Genomic DNA, 17,177 nt, shown 5'->3' on the forward strand with positions numbered 1-17,177 from the left:
TTGGTAAGCTCAGCAATCAAAGGTTGAGGTGGTAAGTAGAAAAGGTGGCTCATTCCAGAAGTATTCGGAAACAGCAAGAAGGGAAAATGCAGCAGCTTGAAACAGAAAGGCAAGAACAGAGTCAAGTGACAATTCAATTCTTATCAAGTGACAAGACCAGAATAATTTATCTAATTTTAAGCAGTGATGACAAGGGAAAAAATGTTGATATTTGGGCATGATTGTGTTCCAAGATCTTTGTTTTAGGAAAGAAGAATGCTGAAGGCATAAGACTCCTCCCAAAGGCAGAAGGAAAAACTCATACTACTAAGAGACAATCACTCCTACCAGCAGTCAGACAGATTGGGTCTCCAAGGATTTTCAGAAACTTCTCTTGAAGTATAAACTGAGCATAAACATGAAGAAAATATATAGCAATTTTGATGTTTCATATAAAATAAAATCTGTAGAAGTATTCACATCCCTTCCCATAAGAAACAGACCACTGTCCAAATGACTGCTAGATTTCTCTTCAGATGTCTTTTCTATTCTATACTATTCTTCATAAAAACTTAGCCCAAGATTTCTGACCTTTCTTTGCTGTATTGGTCCCTTTCTACTTAGGCTACTATTTGTTGTTCTTGAGGAACACAGATGACTGCTATTAATACTGTAGAATACTTGATGCCCAAAAGACGATTGGTACAGCAGAAAAACCAAATACATTGTACTTAGCTCACAACACAATAGCCTAACAGAAATCAAGACTCACTGCCATATGTGGTATATCTGTGTCAAATAACTGGTAATAAGCTCAAATCAGATTTTCTAACATAATTGGCATTTCTTAGGTAGCGTCAAGCCCTCAGTGATCTTCGGAAGTTGAAGGTGCTTGCCCATCTCCCACAGTTAGGCTACTTGCAGTTGTTTTTGTTTGTTTCCCATTTCTGTCTAAACAGCATGCTTAATTCTCTCTCTGCAGTAAGCACGCATCCTTATGGAAATGAGGCCACAATGCCAGCTTTGCAAATTTTTATTTCCATCCCTCTGACAATAGGCTACTGAGAGTTGGGAATTAACATAATTATCTCTATTCAAGTATGCTTGTGATTAGTATATTGAATATTAAAAATATTTATATAACTAAATTCTACTATTAGTTCTCCTAGAGTTCTTGTCCTTTTTACAAGAGAGAACAGAGAAAGCATATGAAGGAATCTACTTAATCTCATGCAGTTTAGAATTATTCTAACATTTTAATATGTTCTCATGTGAACCACAAATACAAGAATGAGGGAAGTAATTTATAAGTAATAGAATTTCCAAGCAGTAACAAAATAGTTTTTTCCAGCAGTACATTTCTGTGATACAATGATCATTAAAATCAAATCATCTACATTAGCATTCTCAGTCAGCCTATTGTTTTATAAAAGAAACCAGCTTATCCAGTTCACTACAAATACATAACAGCAATAAAATTAACGCCTACCATCTACTTATTTAAACATAAGACAGCATTTGTTCACTCTATACACAATGTGAACATGTGAAAGAACTTAAGTTTTTTTTTCTCTCTAAGGTATTGATACATCAGGTTCATCTTCACAGAGCAGGCCTTACAACTTCCATAAATGACATACAAAGCTCTCTGAAAATTTATTAAGTAATTGAATATAGCGTTATTCTTCTGCATCAGAACTTCAGATGATGAAATACATTTTTAAAGGCACTTTAGAGATTAGGAGCTAGAAATTAAGTTGCCCTACAGCATTTAGAAGCAGTTGTTTTAATACCATTAAGCAGATGTTCTTGTCTTGAAAAAGTTTATTACGTTATCTGATAATTCAAAGAGAAGTAGAAACAATTCTGTAGAACTGCACATGTAATTAGAGTCAAGAAGTGAAGAACATTTACACACACAGGCAAGTCCTGCATTAAAGTTGTAGAAGTTGTATAGCTGTAAATATAAACAGGTTCAACAGAATAGACTATCCTATGTCCCATCCAGCATTTATTCAAAATAACCATCACAGAATCACACAATCATAGAATGGCCAGGGTTGGAAGGGACCTCAAGGATCACGAGCCTCTAACACCCCTGCCACATGCAGGGCCACCAACCTCCCCATTTAATAGTAGGCAACTTCTGATTACATGCTCTGCCTTCACAGTATCATAGTCTTAAGTACAACACGTGATTCTTCACTTCAAGTGGCTGAATTACAGTTTATCCCAGCACTTTTGAGTTTTACACTAAGGAAAATAGAGCTCACAATACAAAAAAAAAAATAAGATAGCCAAATACATCATTATGCCATACTGTAACTTACACAGATCAGCCACAAAAAGTAAGAAGGAAAAATCACATAGAACCTGGCTTTCACAGCATATACAAATAAGGGTACTGTAACACTATTCATGCAATGGAAAGCGTAGTAGTGACAGCAAAGCCCTAGGCTACAGCAAAGAATATGCTCAAATGCAGCAGCCATAGCACAGAAATAAAGGAAAAATATAGGAAAGAATCTCCTTACCCTCAAAAGACCTCAAGCACATGCAAATCTCCAGCAAGATACCTTCATCTCTACTGTTTCAACCCTTAAATGAGGTCTGGGAAGGGATTGATCCTGGCTCCACCTCTTTCAGTCACTCAGGTGCATTGCATTGCATGCACCTGAGCTCACCTGGGTAGGCCCTGCCTTCCCACCAGGTGCTCAATCACTGCTTCAGGCCATGACTTAGTATTTCCACTACAGGCACCTGCTTACTCAGGAACTCAAAAGCAGTCAGAGACACACATAACAACTGAACACTGTTTATTAAGGACTTAGGTAAGTTAAAAAATGAAATCTTACAAGTCAGGTTCTTACAGAAGAAAGCCCATATTCATAAAGAACATTTCCAATGCATGTATTTCCACATAACAGTGATATACTAACAACACTATAAAAAAAAAGTTTTTGTCACAGCACAAAGGCTATCAGCTCTATAAGATGAAACACCAAACTTGATAGGCTCAAGCCTATGCTACCCAAGTGATGCAGGGGAGAAGTCTAGGAGTCCAACTCACCGGACAAACTAACAGAGATGAAACAGACCCACAGGCAAACCAGTCTAGCATGCCTTAGGGTACAGCCTCACCTATAAGAAGCATAGATGTAGTAGTACCACCACTTCTGAAGACGAACACCAATAATATAGCTCAGACAGTAAAGACCAGGCATTAAATAAAGCATCACCCATAGGCACAGGTGTGGTTGGAGGCCCCAGGTGAGAACAGGGTAATTAATGCTTCAGTGCATTCAGAGATCTGATAGGTTTTAGGAACTTTTTGAAAAGTTTTTTAAATCATTAATGATTTTTCATTAAGTTCTACTCTTTGGAATGAGGTTCTACATGTTACCACCAGGACATCACCAAAGGAAGAAATATTAATATCTAAGAAATGTCACTTCTAAAAGATTAGATATAAATTCTGGCAACTGTCTTTACTGATGAGGTAGCTGTATGGGAAATATTGAATCACGGCCTGAACCTCTGATTGATCACCTGAGGCAAGCACTGAGTCATCAGCCATGGGAGTACAAGTGAAGGCAATTCAGCTGCGTGACTGGAAGGGGGGTGGAGCCTGGCTGCACCTCTCCTAGACCCCATTTAAGGGCTGACTGCCATACAGGAAGGTTCTCTACCTGGAGATTGCTCCCTTTGAGTTTTCCTACAAGTCCAGGGCACAGGTGAGTGTCTTCATTCATTTTCAATTATTTCTTTCTGCTATGATAATCTTTTCATTTATGTGCTCTATAGATACTGGCCCAACCACTCTGTATGCTTCTTGATTATATGGGTAGTGCAGAAGAGCATTCAGAAACAAAATGTTTTGTAGTATATTAAATGCTTTAGTAGAAAAAAGTCACTTAAGTCCCTTTTTATTTTCTTCAAAGTTTTAACTTACTAATTGGTGCTGCTACTGGTGACATACACAAGTACTGGACAAAGATATGATTAGGTTTTCCAGTTTTGAGAGCTTGTATGAGTGATTTAGAAAAGCATAAAAACATGTTCTTACCAAATGAACACTATCAACAATGATATACAGAGTAATGTCGGATATCCAGTGTATATAGTGGTTATGTATTTGTATGTTTCCAACAGCACTGTTTCCTCCAACAATGTTCCTGTTTGCATTGGGCCAGGAAGAAGAAACAGTAATTAACAACTTAAATGCTTCTGTCTTAAATAGAATTTACTGGCAGCAACAACATTCCAATGAAGATGGCATTAGTAATATATGGACAGCTCACTTTTACATGAATGAAAACGAAGGATCTGCTATTTAAATCAGGCAGCAACTCGTATAAACTTGTGAGGCAAAAATAAATTCTTCAGCCCAATGGAAAGCTAAATCAAAATACTAAATATTCCTAACTTATGAGATATGCTTTTAAAGGAAGTACCAAAAATGTTCCTAGAAGGGATGCTCAGAATTCTTAGAAGGCTTGGGAAGATTTCATAGACAGCTGAGCAGATTGCTAGAAAGAACTAGGAATGTTCTCACAAAGAACAAACAGAATGCCTAGAAGGCAAGAGACTTTTTAAAAAGTTGGAGGAAGCCCTAGAAAGCAGGGAGCGCTCCTGGATGCACTGGAAAATACCAAGGAAGTACGGGAAAAATACACATGTATCCCCAGGAAAAATTCTAGGATACTGTATGGGAACTGTTGAGTCACAGCCTGAACCACTGATTGAATGCCTAGGGAAAAGACCCGATCAGCCCTGACAGCACAGGTGAAAGCAATTCAGCAGTGTGACTGGAAGGGGTGGAGCCTGGCTGCACCTCTCTTAGATCACATCGAAGGGCTGGCCCCCACTGGGGAAGGATCTCTTTCTGGAGATCCCTTCTTGGTGAAGCTTTTCCCTGTGAACCTAGAATCTTCTGATGTGTGAGCAATCGTCTTCCCTTCTTTTATACACCTTTCTATTGTGCTGTTCCTTCTGTCATCACACCTCTGTTGTAACACCTTTCCTACTGTATTGATTTGTCTGATAGCTATAGACACAATCTGTATTTCCAGGAAAATCCTAGAAAGTAGGAGAAAATGTAGGAGACTTCGAGGAAGCAATTTTCCATGAGCTTCTTCTCATACAGATCTTTTCAATCTTGAGAACTCTTGTGAGCAGTGTTCTTTTCTAAGTATTTGTCCAGTTTCCCTTGACACCTACAAATAATTCTGCAACCATAGTATCCTTCAGTGAAGTTCTACAGAACTATCACCCACCTAAGATTCATTTTTCAGTTTATAGATGTTACTGTGCATTTTCAAATCCATTTGCCTTTAAGAAAAAATGTTAAATACATTGACAGTTTTAGTTAAAAAAAAAATCTGTTTGAAATATATTCAAAGTTACCAAAAACATATATTCGGCTTAATAGCTTGTTTATTTTGAATGCAAATAATTATTAAAACAAGACAGTTTTTTTTTTTTTTTAGTTATAGTGAATTGGGAATTACAAACAATATTTTATTCTACCAAAATAGCAGGTATGGCCAAAAGTCAAAAAAGCATTCCTTCTCTTTAGACTATTACTGAAGTATTGCAGGTGCTCTTTAAAAGAAGTATAGCTGGCCTATGAAATACAAAAGCAAACAATGAGGGAACATTCCTCCCCATAAATTAGTAGCAAAAAACTGAACATAAAAAAAAAATCCAAAAGTAATGAAGCTGGAAACAATCTGAACACTCACTGTGCTGGATTTTCAGTTTGATATTTGAAACACGGCAAAGACAATGATGGGCAATGTTGGAGTTCTCTAAGAGCTGATGTCTGCTCCCTTGGAACTGTTGGATCTGCAAGGAGAAACGAGTCATTCTTGAAGATCAGCTGCCATCTAGCGAATACTGAGAAAATTGTGTTGGCTTTGTTTTGCTTTTAGTTTTGTTGCTGGTTTTTGGGGAGGGTTGATAGTTTAAACAAGATTTTTGGTGGTAGATATTTTTGCTGCTTTGTCAGTATTAAATCTTGGGTCTCACTCAAAGGTATGCATTCCAATCCAGGGCAGCCACTCCAGCAATGCTTCCCATAAGAACTCATAAATAAGGTTTTAATTCTGCCATTCTCTCTGTCTCAAAGAAAAGGCAATTCCGCAAGCTTTCAAAAAGCTGTATGGATGATTCTGTGGCTCTGCTTCACTTTCATGAGTTCCTATGAGGTATTTAGAATTAGCTGAACTAACAACAGTGCCCCTTTTTGTACTGTTCTGTGTACAGCCCTTGGTTCACACAGGACCATATAAAGCAGGACGCCGTCAGAAGGATTTCCTTACGCTTTTCTGCAGCTTCCAGCACAGACGCTGCGCAGCCCTGCCCGCCCCGCGTGGCGGAGATCCCAGCTGTGTGAGGGCTCTCAAGTGCCGTCTGCGCGTATCGTTTATCTCACAATCAAGCTATTCGCGAGACTGAAATTACGCGCTATAGATCTCACAGATGACGGTTTCATCTTGCATCCTAGCAGGTTTTTGCGGAAATACCGCTACAGCTGGCTTTGATATTTGAAACACAGGCCCTCCGCCGAACGAAGCTGAGCTCCGCCAGCGCTCACGGAAGGAGGCGGGGACGTGTGAGGGGAGGCGGAGCCCCGCCGCGTGCGCGTGCTCGCTCTGCGGCGCATGCGCGGGAAGCGCTGCGGGCTGCGATCCGCGGGGGTTGGCGGCGTGCCGCCGGCTGCGGGCCGCCATGGAACCGGCGCCCCTCAAGCTTCTACCCCCGGACCCCGGGGACGAGGGCACGCAGCGGTGCAGGCTGGGCCCTGCCGCTTTCTCCTCCCTGGGGATCCGGCTGGGCGCTCCGCTGCGGATCTCCCTGCCCGCCGGCTGCTGTCTGTGCACGGCGTGGCCGCGGCCGGACCTGGCGGACGGGTACGTGCAGGCGGACCCGACCTGCAGCACCGGGCTGACGGCGGCGGCGCTGCGCGGGCTGACGCTGAGCCCCGGCCGCCTGCAGCCGCTGTCCTCCCGCCGCCTGCGGGCAGCGGCCGTGCGCGCGGTGCTGCGGGGCGGCGCGCCCAGGCGGGACGCCGGGCTGCGGGAGGCGGTCCGGGACCTGCTGACCAACCTCTACGTTTCCCCTCGCTACGTTGTTGCCGTCGGCCCTAACGTCCGCGCCCCCGTGGTGCGCGTTGAAATCCTCTCCGTCGACCCCGTGACGGACGAAGCCGGGCTGGTGACCCCCCAGACGAGCGTGACCATTAAGGAGGTGATGACGTTAGAGCGGTACAGGCTCCTAACGGAAGACGCGGCAGAAATTCCCGTGGCGGGGCTGGACGATGTGGGAGAGGCTCTGAAGGAGATGGTCGACCTGCCGTTCCGTTTCCCAAGGACGTTTAGGAAGCTGGGGCTTTCCGTCCCCAACGGGGTGCTGCTGGTCGGCCCTCCGGGGGTGGGGAAGACGCTCCTGGTGAAGGCGGTGGCGAAGGAGGTGGGTGCGTTTCTGCTGTGCATCAGCGGCCCTGCGCTGTACGGCTCCAGGCCGGGGGAAAGCGAGGAGAACTTGCGAAGCGTCTTTGAAAAGGGCAGGGAGATGTCCTGTGAGGGCCCGACCGTGCTCTTTATTGATGAGATCGATGCTTTGTGCCCGAAACGAGGGACCTCCAGCAGCGCTCCTGAGGATCGCCTCGTGGCTCAGTTGCTGACGCTGCTGGACGGCGCTGGACGGAAGGATAGGATGGTGGTTGTGGCAGCAACAAACAGGCCTGGCGCCTTGGATCCTGCGCTGAGAAGGCCGGGCAGGTTTGACAGAGAAGTAAGCAGGCATTGCTATCCATGCTCAGTCCTCTTTTCCCTTTCTGTTTCGGGATGTGGTGAGGGGGCAGTTAATAAAGACGAGCCCCCAGTTCACGTAACCAACCTTGAAGTTTCTTTTCCTTTTGGCTTGTATTTTACATAATGCATTCAATTAAATAAACTATCTATTCAGCCTTTGTGAACAATGAAATAATAACCTTATTGCTAAGTCAGATGTTTCCATTTCCTTAAAACAGGATTTGATGGATGGTGACTAATAGTGTCTTATGAACAACTGATTGTACAACAACTATTCACTTGGAAAGTAGGTGTAAAGTGAAGATGCTTTAAATATCTGTAATCTATAAACTACTGAGTTTCTCTTAAATTCTTTGGTTGCAATATAAGTGTTTATAAATCTTCAGAAGTTGGTTTAAAGTGGGGACAGACTTGCTTGGCCAGTTCTACAAAATGAGAGGAATATGACGAAGTAACTACTTGAAAATTTTATCTTCTTTGGGTTAGGTTATTATTGGGACACCGACACTTACGCAGAGGAGATCCATCCTGCAGATGCTCACCTGTAATATGCCCATTTCTACAGACGTTGATTTGGTTAAGCTGGCAGAAATGACAACTGGGTATGTTGGAGCTGACCTTACAGCGCTCTGCAGAGAAGCTGCTATGCAGGCTGTGTTCCACAGCTCTTTGGTATGATTGCAAATCAATCAAGAGGAAAGACATGATTATTATCTATCACCCTTTCTCCATTAGCACATAGTTTTACTTAAAAATTTGAACAAGATGAAGAATTCAGAAATTAGGAAAGGAAAATAATTACTGAAAAAAAAACCAAGTGTTATAAATGTAAGCCTGCTGTTTCACTAGTCCCTTAAGTTCTTGTCTTGAAAGTAAACTTACTTCTTTGTGGGTGGAAGGTTTTACAGAAAGTTTTTTTTATTACATCTTTTTGTGAATGTGTGAAAACCTGTTTTATTTGATGATTCAAGAGAGTCTAGGAATTTGTATATAGTAACCCTGAATTAGCATCTGTTTGACTTAGTTGGAGCTATGATTTAGGGAGAAAATTTTCTGCAGAATACTTAAGTCTTAAAGTTGTTCTTTTCTTATAAGAACTTGTCATGAAGAGAATATGTTCTACCTTGTTACATCTTTGTGTGTGCACTGCTTAAGCTTGTTAGGGCAGGAATTTAAATGATTGAGTTGTCTTTGGCCTTTTGTGTTTTGTATGCTAATACAGCATTATAAATTGTGATGTAAAAATGTTGCTAATACACCTTGTTTGTTTTCCTTCAGGATTCAGCTGAAGTGCTAATTAACATGGCAGATTTCCAAGAAGCTTTTAAAAAAATTCAGCCATCCTCTTTTCGAGGTGCAATTGGAGTCAAAGAGTGTAAACCCATCCCTTGGGAGCAGATTGGTGGTCTTGAAGATGTGAAGTTGAAGCTAAAACAGGTAACATGCAAATACATTTAGATCCAAGAGGCAGTTTCTGATGACCTGTTCTCCAAGGTGTTCTGTATGTTATGTTATGGAAATGCATTATCTTGCAAATTACATGGCTGTACATTTTATTTTAAGCATTATTTTCTACTACATTAAATGACAAGCACTGTAATAATTTAGCATCACAAGATAAGAGCAAGCATAGTACAATGGAATAATTAGTATGCTTCTCAGTATCTGATAAACTCTGCAGCGGTCCATTTCTGAATGTATAGCCAGAGGTGGCTCTTGCATATCATCCTTCAAGAATTGCCTTTTATTCTGTTTGAGGCTGAGAGGGAAGTTCCAGAAGAGTGGCTATATATGTTTTCTACCAAGGAAGGCTAAATTAGCATTCTCGTTGCTTTCAAATTAATGTATGCACGAAAGAGTGGAGTATTGTACTCAGCTATTTTATTGGTTGCCTTTGATCTTTAGTTCTGTTACTGAAAATTTCATCCCTTGTTTATGTATTAACAGAGTGTGGAGTGGCCCATGAAATTTCCTCAGGCATTTGTGAGGATGGGCCTGGCTCGTCCAAAGGGTGTTCTTCTCTATGGGCCATCAGGGTGTGCCAAAACCACGCTGGTGAAAGCTGTGGCCACAAGTTGTCACTGTTCCTTTCTCTCTGTAAGTGGTGCTGAACTATTCTCACCTTATGTTGGAGATTCAGAGAAGATTTTATCTCAGGTACAGTTTTCAATTTGTATAAGGTGTAAAGATGATGCGAAAAAATGATAATTAAAACTCTGCCCTGATCATGAAATGGATAACTAATTTACGGTTTCCCATGTATGTGAACAGGAAGTCTAGCCCTAAAATGATACCAGTTTTAAGCTTTGAAAGTATTTCTAACCTCTTGTTTTCATTTCACTTCAGAATTTAATTCAGAATCAGGATTTGTCTGTGGTGAATAGAAGCTGGAATGGCTTTTTGAATAAATGTCTTGTCTTGTGTGTCAATAAATTTAAGTCCACATCACTAAGTAAAAATAAGACTATATGTAAACAAGTGGTTTTACCTTATCTGAAAGAACATGTGCATTAACATTTTATTTTAAAAATCCAAAAAACAGGTTTTCCGCCAAGCGAGAGCAAATTCCCCAGCAATAATCTTCCTGGATGAAATTGATTCTATCCTGGGATCTCGATCGCACGGTAAAACTGGCCATGGTGTCTCAGAGCGGGTGCTGTCTGTTCTTCTCAATGAGTTGGATGGTGTTGGACTGAAAGTCACCGAAAGAAGAGGAAATAAACTACAGCTTGAGGGGAGATGTGAGGAACTAAGTGATGAGGAAAGACAGGTATTTAAGTTCCCTTTTCTGTATGGTACGAATGATAAGTGCAGCCCAGGTGTCAAAAAATTTGAATTGTTGTCATTCATGCTTTTAAACTTAAAATCCTCAACCTTAAAAAGATGCTATTCTACTTCATCATCATTTCTGATTTTTATAAAATACTGTATGAAGGCTGCTCACTGTTTTTATAAACCTGTTCCTCAATGAAACTATTTGAACAAAATATCCACACAGGCTCATGAACAGAAATAGCCTGTGTACGTTTTGTCACAAATCATCTTGCTTGACAAATTCTTTTAGACTGTGTCATTTTTGCTGTCATATAGGTTCATTTTTCATCTCAAGGAAAATGAAGTGCTGATACTGAAAGGAAAAATCATTATATGCAAAGATGGTTTTTTCTGTTCTCCCTCCTCCTTTTGTCACTAATAGTTAACAAATATTAACCTCTTAACCTCTCTCTGTCTTAACTGTGTTGCACTAATGCCTTCATACCGTCTCTTTGTTCAGCTAGAGTTTCAGGAAACTTTGAGCAAAGATGTCATGGTAGTTGCTGCAACAAATAGACCAGATATGTTGGATGATGCCTTACTGCGCCCTGGAAGATTAGACAGAATGATCTATGTTCCACCTCCGGATCTAAAGGTGAGGTATCACAAATCCATACGTGGTGTTAAATGGGGAGAGAAAAATTGCCAGGATATTTTCTTTTAAGAACAAAAAACACAATCTAATGTGTTTCAGAACTGAGGGATGACTCATTGAGATGAGTTGCCAAACTCAAGGTATGTGAAGAAGGGAATAATTATATTTGTAGTTTAAATACCAGTAATATTTGAACTGATTACGTAGATACACTACTTGTAGAAAATAGACAACAGTCTGAAATAATTATCTATTTACAAAAACAAACTGTAGGAAGTATCATAAGAAGTTGGCTGACCTTTCTTCAAATCTTTATTGTTTTCTGTAAATGTTCAGTGGTATAAATGTTTTGTCCTGAGCTTCCCTCCCCATCCTAAAAAGAGATGACCCAAAGCAGTCTGTATGAAATCATATCTAAAAATAGTCTCATTTCATGAAGTAATAAGTAACTGTGAATACTAGACATGAATGAGATAACTGTAAGAGTAAATATCTCCATTAATAGTACTTTACTCTTTCACAAAAAACATAATTCTGTTTTTGTATTTCTCTGTATTTTCCTTAGTTCTAACATTAAATTTTGAACTGTTTTGAAGTGGGAGTAATTGTTTGGTTTTCTCATCAATACCTGCCGTCTCACAGGGAAGGCTTTCCATTTTGAAAATCTGCACAGAAAAAATTCCATTAGATGCTGATGTGTCACTGCAAGATATAGCAGCCCTTACAGACCTCTTCTCTGGAGCTGATATTGAAAATCTGTGTAAGGAGGTAAGAAATATTTTTATGGTTAATCTGTGAAATGAACTATAAATAAAGGCTTTTCATGGGGAAAAAAGAGAACTCATACATATTACCAAGCCAACTGTAGTACAGCTTATTCCACAATTGAAAATGGAAGGAGAATGAGTAGAGCAGGAGTGAGTGAGTGAAAGTTAAAACTTAAGATAAAAAGCCAAATCAGTATAAAGGCTTTTTCTGATTTCCAGGCAGAAGTAGATGATCCCACTGGTAGAAGTAGTTATGCTACCTTCTGTATCGCATGGCTTTCTAATTCAGGCTCAGATGCAGAGAAGTTTTTTCCATGTACTGTGAAGTGACAGTGGCATTTTTAGCTGAAAGCAGCATGTATTATCAGGGAAAAAAAATCTAAAAGTGATAAAGGATACATTGTCTAATCCAGACAACAGAACTAAATGTGGAGCATGCATTGATCTGTCATAAATATCGTAAGTTGTACAGTGCTGTTTTCAGATACTTGGTCTAAAATTTGGTTTTGCGTAACATATTTGAATTACTTGCAATGACTTCTATGCAACTTAAAGCTATGACACATTTCTAATATTTTCTTTTTTTAAAGGCTGCCTTGCTGGCATTGCAGGAGAATGGACTTGAAGCAACTGCTGTAAAACAGGAACATTTTGTGAAATCACTGGAGACTGTAAAGCCATCTTTAAGCATGAAAGACCTGGAATTTTATGAAAGAATTTATAGTCAAGAATTAACCTCTTGAATCATAAAGGAATTAAGTGGCCTGAGTGTTATTAAATATGTAATAGAAGAGATAAGAGACTGCAAATCTGTTTCCGCTTTTTCATATTGTATTTATTACTATTTTCAATTTGTATGCAATACAGTAAAAGTTCACTTTTGGAAAATCTATGGTGTCAATAAATAAAACTGGGGTTGCTGAGGCTGGGTTGCTAGAGGCTGAGATACGTAATTGAGATACAGTAAGTACTAAACAACAGCTCTGTTTTACTACAGCTTCCTTCATTCTAATTACAAACACAGGCACAACAACGTTTGACTTATTGTGAAGTCTAAAAAGCACAGTGAGTACTAAAAGGATAGAAGAACATTTCCTTGGGAGATGGGAGATGGTTCCCATGCAGTGCAGAAGGCAAGCTGCTTTAGATGGGAGTGCTTACAAGCTGGCTTTCTCGAAAGCACGTTCCAAAATTCAGCACCGGGGCAAGGGTTAGGATGCGGGTTAAGCTTTCCTCGTTGTAGCTGGAGCAGAGGGTCAGCCGTTTGCGCTCTCGAGCCTATAGAAGTTCCGTTTCAGGCCGGCGCAGGAGCGCAGTACCGCGGCCGCGTCCCGCCGTGCCTCGCCCGCGCCGCCCGCCAGGGGGCGCCCGCGCCGTTTGCCCCGCGCCGCCGGTGTGCGGGCCGTGGGCTGCGGGGCGGTGGGCGGCGCCGCGCGTCTCCACCGCATAAATAGGGCGCAGAGCGCGCTGCCCGCGCCGCTGCCCGTCCCGTCCCGACAGTTAACGCGCTGCCGTTTCCGCTCGGAAGCCCGGCGGTGCCGAGGAGCGGTGCGCTAACGGGGCCGTCTGTTGCAGGTCCGCAGGCAGGATGAGCGCGAACTTCTTGCAGCTGCTGAGGACGAAGAAAGAAGTAAGTGTGCCCTGCGGCTCCGCTCGGGGCTGCCGCTGTGCCTGGCATCGCAGCGCGGGGGACGAGAAAGCAGCGGGCGTCGCTTCTGCCTTACCTGGTAACCTCTCCGGGCGGCTCACCTCTCCTCTCGGTGTCTTTCAGCTCATCCCCCTGATTGGAGTCGTGTCCTGCGCTGCCGTTGGGGCTGTTGCTTTTTCAGTCTATTCCCTCGTCAGCAAATCCGACGTGATGTAAGCGAACGCTGCTGCTGGAGCAGCCTGGCGCTGCCCCGATCCCCGCTTTGTGGGAAGAATCAGAAGTCCGAGCCAAGTTCCAGAGCACCGGGAACGACAAAGTTACCGGCGCGTTTTAAGTGCCGACGAAGTTAGCTCCTTTAGGCTAAAGCGAATGGTTTCTCAGCTTTGAATATGTCACGTTCTGTGCTTTAGCTGTAATTGGCTTTAGATGCCCCTACAAAGGGACGCTGCGGGCTCAGGGATGCAGGCAGGCAGGCTGGTGCACCTGCACAGCGTGTGATAGTGTGCCCTGCCTGTAAGTCAGAGCTCCGATGGCTCGGCCATGCCTTGCAGCCATGCACAGCTTATGGGAAAATGTTTACTTTAAAGGGACAGAAAGGAACGTCTTTAGCCACAGGGATTAAAATCCCGTTATTCGCTTCTGATTCTCAGCTTTCTTGCCTTAGGATGGCACGTTATACTTGAAGGAGATTGGCTGTGTTTGGTGCTCTGGAAGCCACAAGGAAAGCAAGCATAATTGATTCCTATCCAACACCAAAAAGAGAAATTCCCAAAGCTGTATAGATGTGTTTCAGGGAACTGCTTACCCACAGGAATAGTTGTGCTGATCGTAGATTGCTCATACAGGAAAAATGCATGTAAGTTCACAGCCTAAAACACAGTACCTTATTGCTTTATCTTCTCTTAAAGCATTAACAAGAGTGCCAATCCAGAGCCATGGGAAACCATTGATCCTACCCGGCCTCAGAAGGTAATTAACACAAATAATAGTGCCAGTGGTGTGTATTTCCAGCACGAGGAGTTCACTTAAGTAACTGTGGGAGAATCAGAAAAAATATTAATAAGAGAAAAAAAAAAAGAAGCTGACACTTTTAAATAAGTGGGGCTTATTGTGTAATGAATCTCATTGCATTATTCAAAAAGGGGAATTCAGGTTTTTTTTTCCAGGCCTGCTTGGCCCACAGCTGCCTCTTACCCCATTCTACTGCTAACAGTGGATGTATGGGCACAGAGGAAATGTTGGTTACACTCACTTGGTTCCTGAATTACAAAATTGACTATGGATGTTTCTGAGTACTGCAGCTGTAAGGAGAAACATCTTAGTTCAGTAGAGCACCTGGGGTGATGAGGAAAATAAAATTATTTGGGGATAATAGTTGAGTTCAATATTTGTTTCATATCAGGGTGATTCTGTTCAACAAATTATTGATATCATATCCCTTGTTGCTTTTGAGTACTTTTAATAGGCTAATGTAAAGCTATTAGAAATCCTTCACTAATAAATTGATCTGTGATATTGCAGGAGGGAAGACTAATATTTTATTGAGAGAGAATTGAATACCGGGGTTTTGCTGATTTCTTTCATGTTTTGCTTTTAATTTCTTCCAGCTATTAACAATCCATCAGAAATGGAAACCTATAGAAGAGTTGGAAAGTGTCAAAAAGCTTACGAAGTGACAAGTTTCTGTTGCCTCTAAAGGTACTCTATGAATCTAGTGGAATCACTTCTGCACAAACTTGACTACTGAAATCAGTGTGCGGAAATGCTTCTGCTACATTTCTAGGGTCTCCCTCCATTTTTTGGGCTCTGGATGAGGAGTTTCATGTTGCCTTAGAAGTTGGCATACAACATCCACTTAGTCCAAAAATCTGTGTCAAAGCTCATTTTCAGTAGGTGTTTGATATCAGATGTTGAACATTCAGATGGTAATTGAATATGGAAAAAGTTTTCACACTTTTAAAAATAGAATTTTATAGTTCATTTTTCTCAAAATTAATATTGTAGTTTTGTCATAATAAAATCTGTTTAACATTTTGCAACATTCTTTGTAAATTCTGTAAATGGAGACTACCTGTAAGCTCTTCTAAAGTATTCCTGGTTTGCTCCTTCTTTATCCTATACTTTTATGTTGTGTGTGCACTGTATACAGACCAAATAGTCACTGTAGCCAGAAGATGTCTATGTATGGCAGCATATGTTGCCAAAGATACGCTTGCATTTATTATTTCCTACATTAGATGTAATGACAGCTTATGTCCAAGTTAAGTTCTGTGGCTGATACTAGAACTTACATGTGCATTCAGCTTAGACTACCAAGGAGTCTAATAGATGAGTCAAGGCTATATTTCGGAATGCAGGGTGCAAACATAACTTCAGCATGCCTAAAAAGGAATTAAAAATGAGAGAGTTTGCTACATTTGAATGTTGTTCCTGTTTAAACTTTTAAAAAGTTACTGGAAGTAGAAAATTTACATTATCCGAAACTACTTTAATTGTTAAATTCTTCATCTTCTGCTGGGTAGTTCACATGCAAATTTAATTTTACTGCATAGCTAGCAGGGCTTTTTTTAACATTTTAGATACAAGCTTTGAGGGACTTCTTCAACAAAGAGAAAATGAAAGAGATTAAAAGCAGAAATGACTCTTCAGAGAGACACTTCCTCTTTAAGCATTTGTTTTCTGATAGATTGTCTAGGGAAACGATACAACAGGAGGATCCTCACCAAGCTGGTGAGGGCGTATCTGCATCCAATGGTAGAACGATCCTTTTCTGAGTTCTTTCTGTAGGCCTTCCATTCCATGCAGTTTCACATGCATTACAGATTTCTTCTACATTGGATAATAAGGATGCATGTTACTGGCTGAGAAGAAGGAAGAAAACTGAAACAAATTAATTTGAAGAAGCCCCTCCTGCTGGAGGTTATGCTGCAGCAAACACCTCACAGGTTAGCAGTGCAGCTTCGGAGGATTTATGTTTTCTTAAAAGTGTATTTGATGCTGAGAAGAAAGCGTTAAAATGTTATTTATCACACTTGTGCTATGTTGCAGCTTAAATTTTGGATAAGTAAGTATGACTCAGCAGCATTTAGGAGTGATAGGAATTAGAGGACTTCAGAGTACAAGCTTGGCTTTCATTTTGTGGAATGACGCTGTGAGATAAATTGGGTGGTATGTAACCACAAAAACCCAGTGCTCTGGGGAATACAACTTGTAAGCATTTAAACAGAAGCATTGTAAACTATTTTTTGTAAGTTATTGCATATTTCCATATTTTGCTTGTCTGTATCAATACAAAAACATACTGTGCTGTGCTCTGAGTTGATACATGAATTAAATGAGTTTGTCCTTCAGTAAATCACTGGTATGGTCTTTGAATACCATTGCCTCTTTTGACCTGAGTATCTCACAACATCAGGGAAACAGATGTGAGTCATTTGTACATAATTTTTTGTACTTAAGCAGTTCTCAGTGGTGTCTACCAGTAGTGCATCAGGCAGTGTGCCTACCATCATTCACAGGTTGTCGCTTCTCATTTTATCCTGAGGCAATAGTAAAGG

At 41.1% G+C, this 17,177-nt stretch overlaps 3 protein-coding genes across 5 annotated transcripts in view; 2 read left to right on the forward strand and 1 right to left on the reverse strand.

The window, feature by feature from the left end:
* The window catches only part of LOC116225321 (protein FAM227B), an 85,416-nt gene extending 78,796 nt beyond the window's left edge, over positions 1–6,620 (reverse strand). The window contains exons 1-2 of the mRNA XM_090148927.1: positions 6,303–6,620; positions 5,724–5,826 (exon numbers count right to left, since the gene is read on the reverse strand). The gene's annotated coding sequence lies outside the window, so the exon portion shown is untranslated. The remainder of the gene's footprint in view (positions 1–5,723; positions 5,827–6,302) is intronic.
* AFG2B (AAA ATPase AFG2B) lies at positions 6,605–13,131 on the forward strand. Its single transcript, XM_031587648.2, has 8 exons — positions 6,605–7,776; positions 8,283–8,468; positions 9,075–9,233; positions 9,744–9,953; positions 10,339–10,566; positions 11,071–11,205; positions 11,848–11,973; positions 12,563–13,131. The coding sequence occupies exons 1-8, from the start codon at positions 6,712–6,714 to the stop codon at positions 12,713–12,715; spliced, it is 2,262 nt and encodes a 753-aa protein (XP_031443508.2). The 5' UTR covers positions 6,605–6,711; the 3' UTR covers positions 12,716–13,131.
* A 250-nt stretch (positions 13,132–13,381) lies between these two features.
* Positions 13,382–16,975, forward strand: COXFA4L3 (cytochrome c oxidase associated subunit FA4L3). 3 transcript variants are annotated; one of them, XM_090148929.1, is made up of 5 exons: positions 13,384–13,602; positions 13,744–13,832; positions 14,529–14,589; positions 15,228–15,318; positions 16,443–16,975. In XM_090148929.1, the coding sequence occupies exons 1-4, from the start codon at positions 13,561–13,563 to the stop codon at positions 15,294–15,296; spliced, it is 261 nt and encodes an 86-aa protein (XP_090005055.1). In that variant the 5' UTR covers positions 13,384–13,560; the 3' UTR covers positions 15,297–15,318; positions 16,443–16,975. The 3 variants fall into 3 exon arrangements, with proteins under 3 accessions (XP_090005054.1, XP_090005055.1, XP_031443509.1); XM_090148928.1 differs by lacking the exon at positions 15,228–15,318 and having other exon boundaries at positions 13,382–13,602; XM_031587649.2 differs by having other exon boundaries at positions 13,386–13,602; positions 15,228–16,975.
* Positions 16,976–17,177: the final 202 nt, after the last annotated feature.

Source organism: Phasianus colchicus, chromosome 12 (genome assembly GCF_987193195.1).
Source record: "Phasianus colchicus chromosome 12, bPhaCol1.hap1.1, whole genome shotgun sequence".
Classification (NCBI taxonomy): Eukaryota; Metazoa; Chordata; class Aves; order Galliformes; family Phasianidae; genus Phasianus; species Phasianus colchicus.

Coding starts and splice junctions, on each gene's coding strand:
- AFG2B (XM_031587648.2), top strand. CDS start 6,712: ATGGAACCGGCGCCCCTCAAGCTTCTACCCCCGGACCCCGGGGACGAG. Junction 9,954..10,338: donor CAGAGAAGATTTTATCTCAG/GTACAGTTTTCA, acceptor TCCAAAAAACAG/GTTTTCCGCCAAGCGAGAGC. Junction 10,567..11,070: donor TAAGTGATGAGGAAAGACAG/GTATTTAAGTTC, acceptor CTCTTTGTTCAG/CTAGAGTTTCAGGAAACTTT.
- COXFA4L3 (XM_090148928.1), top strand. CDS start 13,561: ATGAGCGCGAACTTCTTGCAGCTGCTGAGGACGAAGAAAGAA. Junction 13,603..13,743: donor TGCTGAGGACGAAGAAAGAA/GTAAGTGTGCCC, acceptor GGTGTCTTTCAG/CTCATCCCCCTGATTGGAGT. Junction 14,590..16,442: donor ATCCTACCCGGCCTCAGAAG/GTAATTAACACA, acceptor CATGCATTACAG/ATTTCTTCTACATTGGATAA.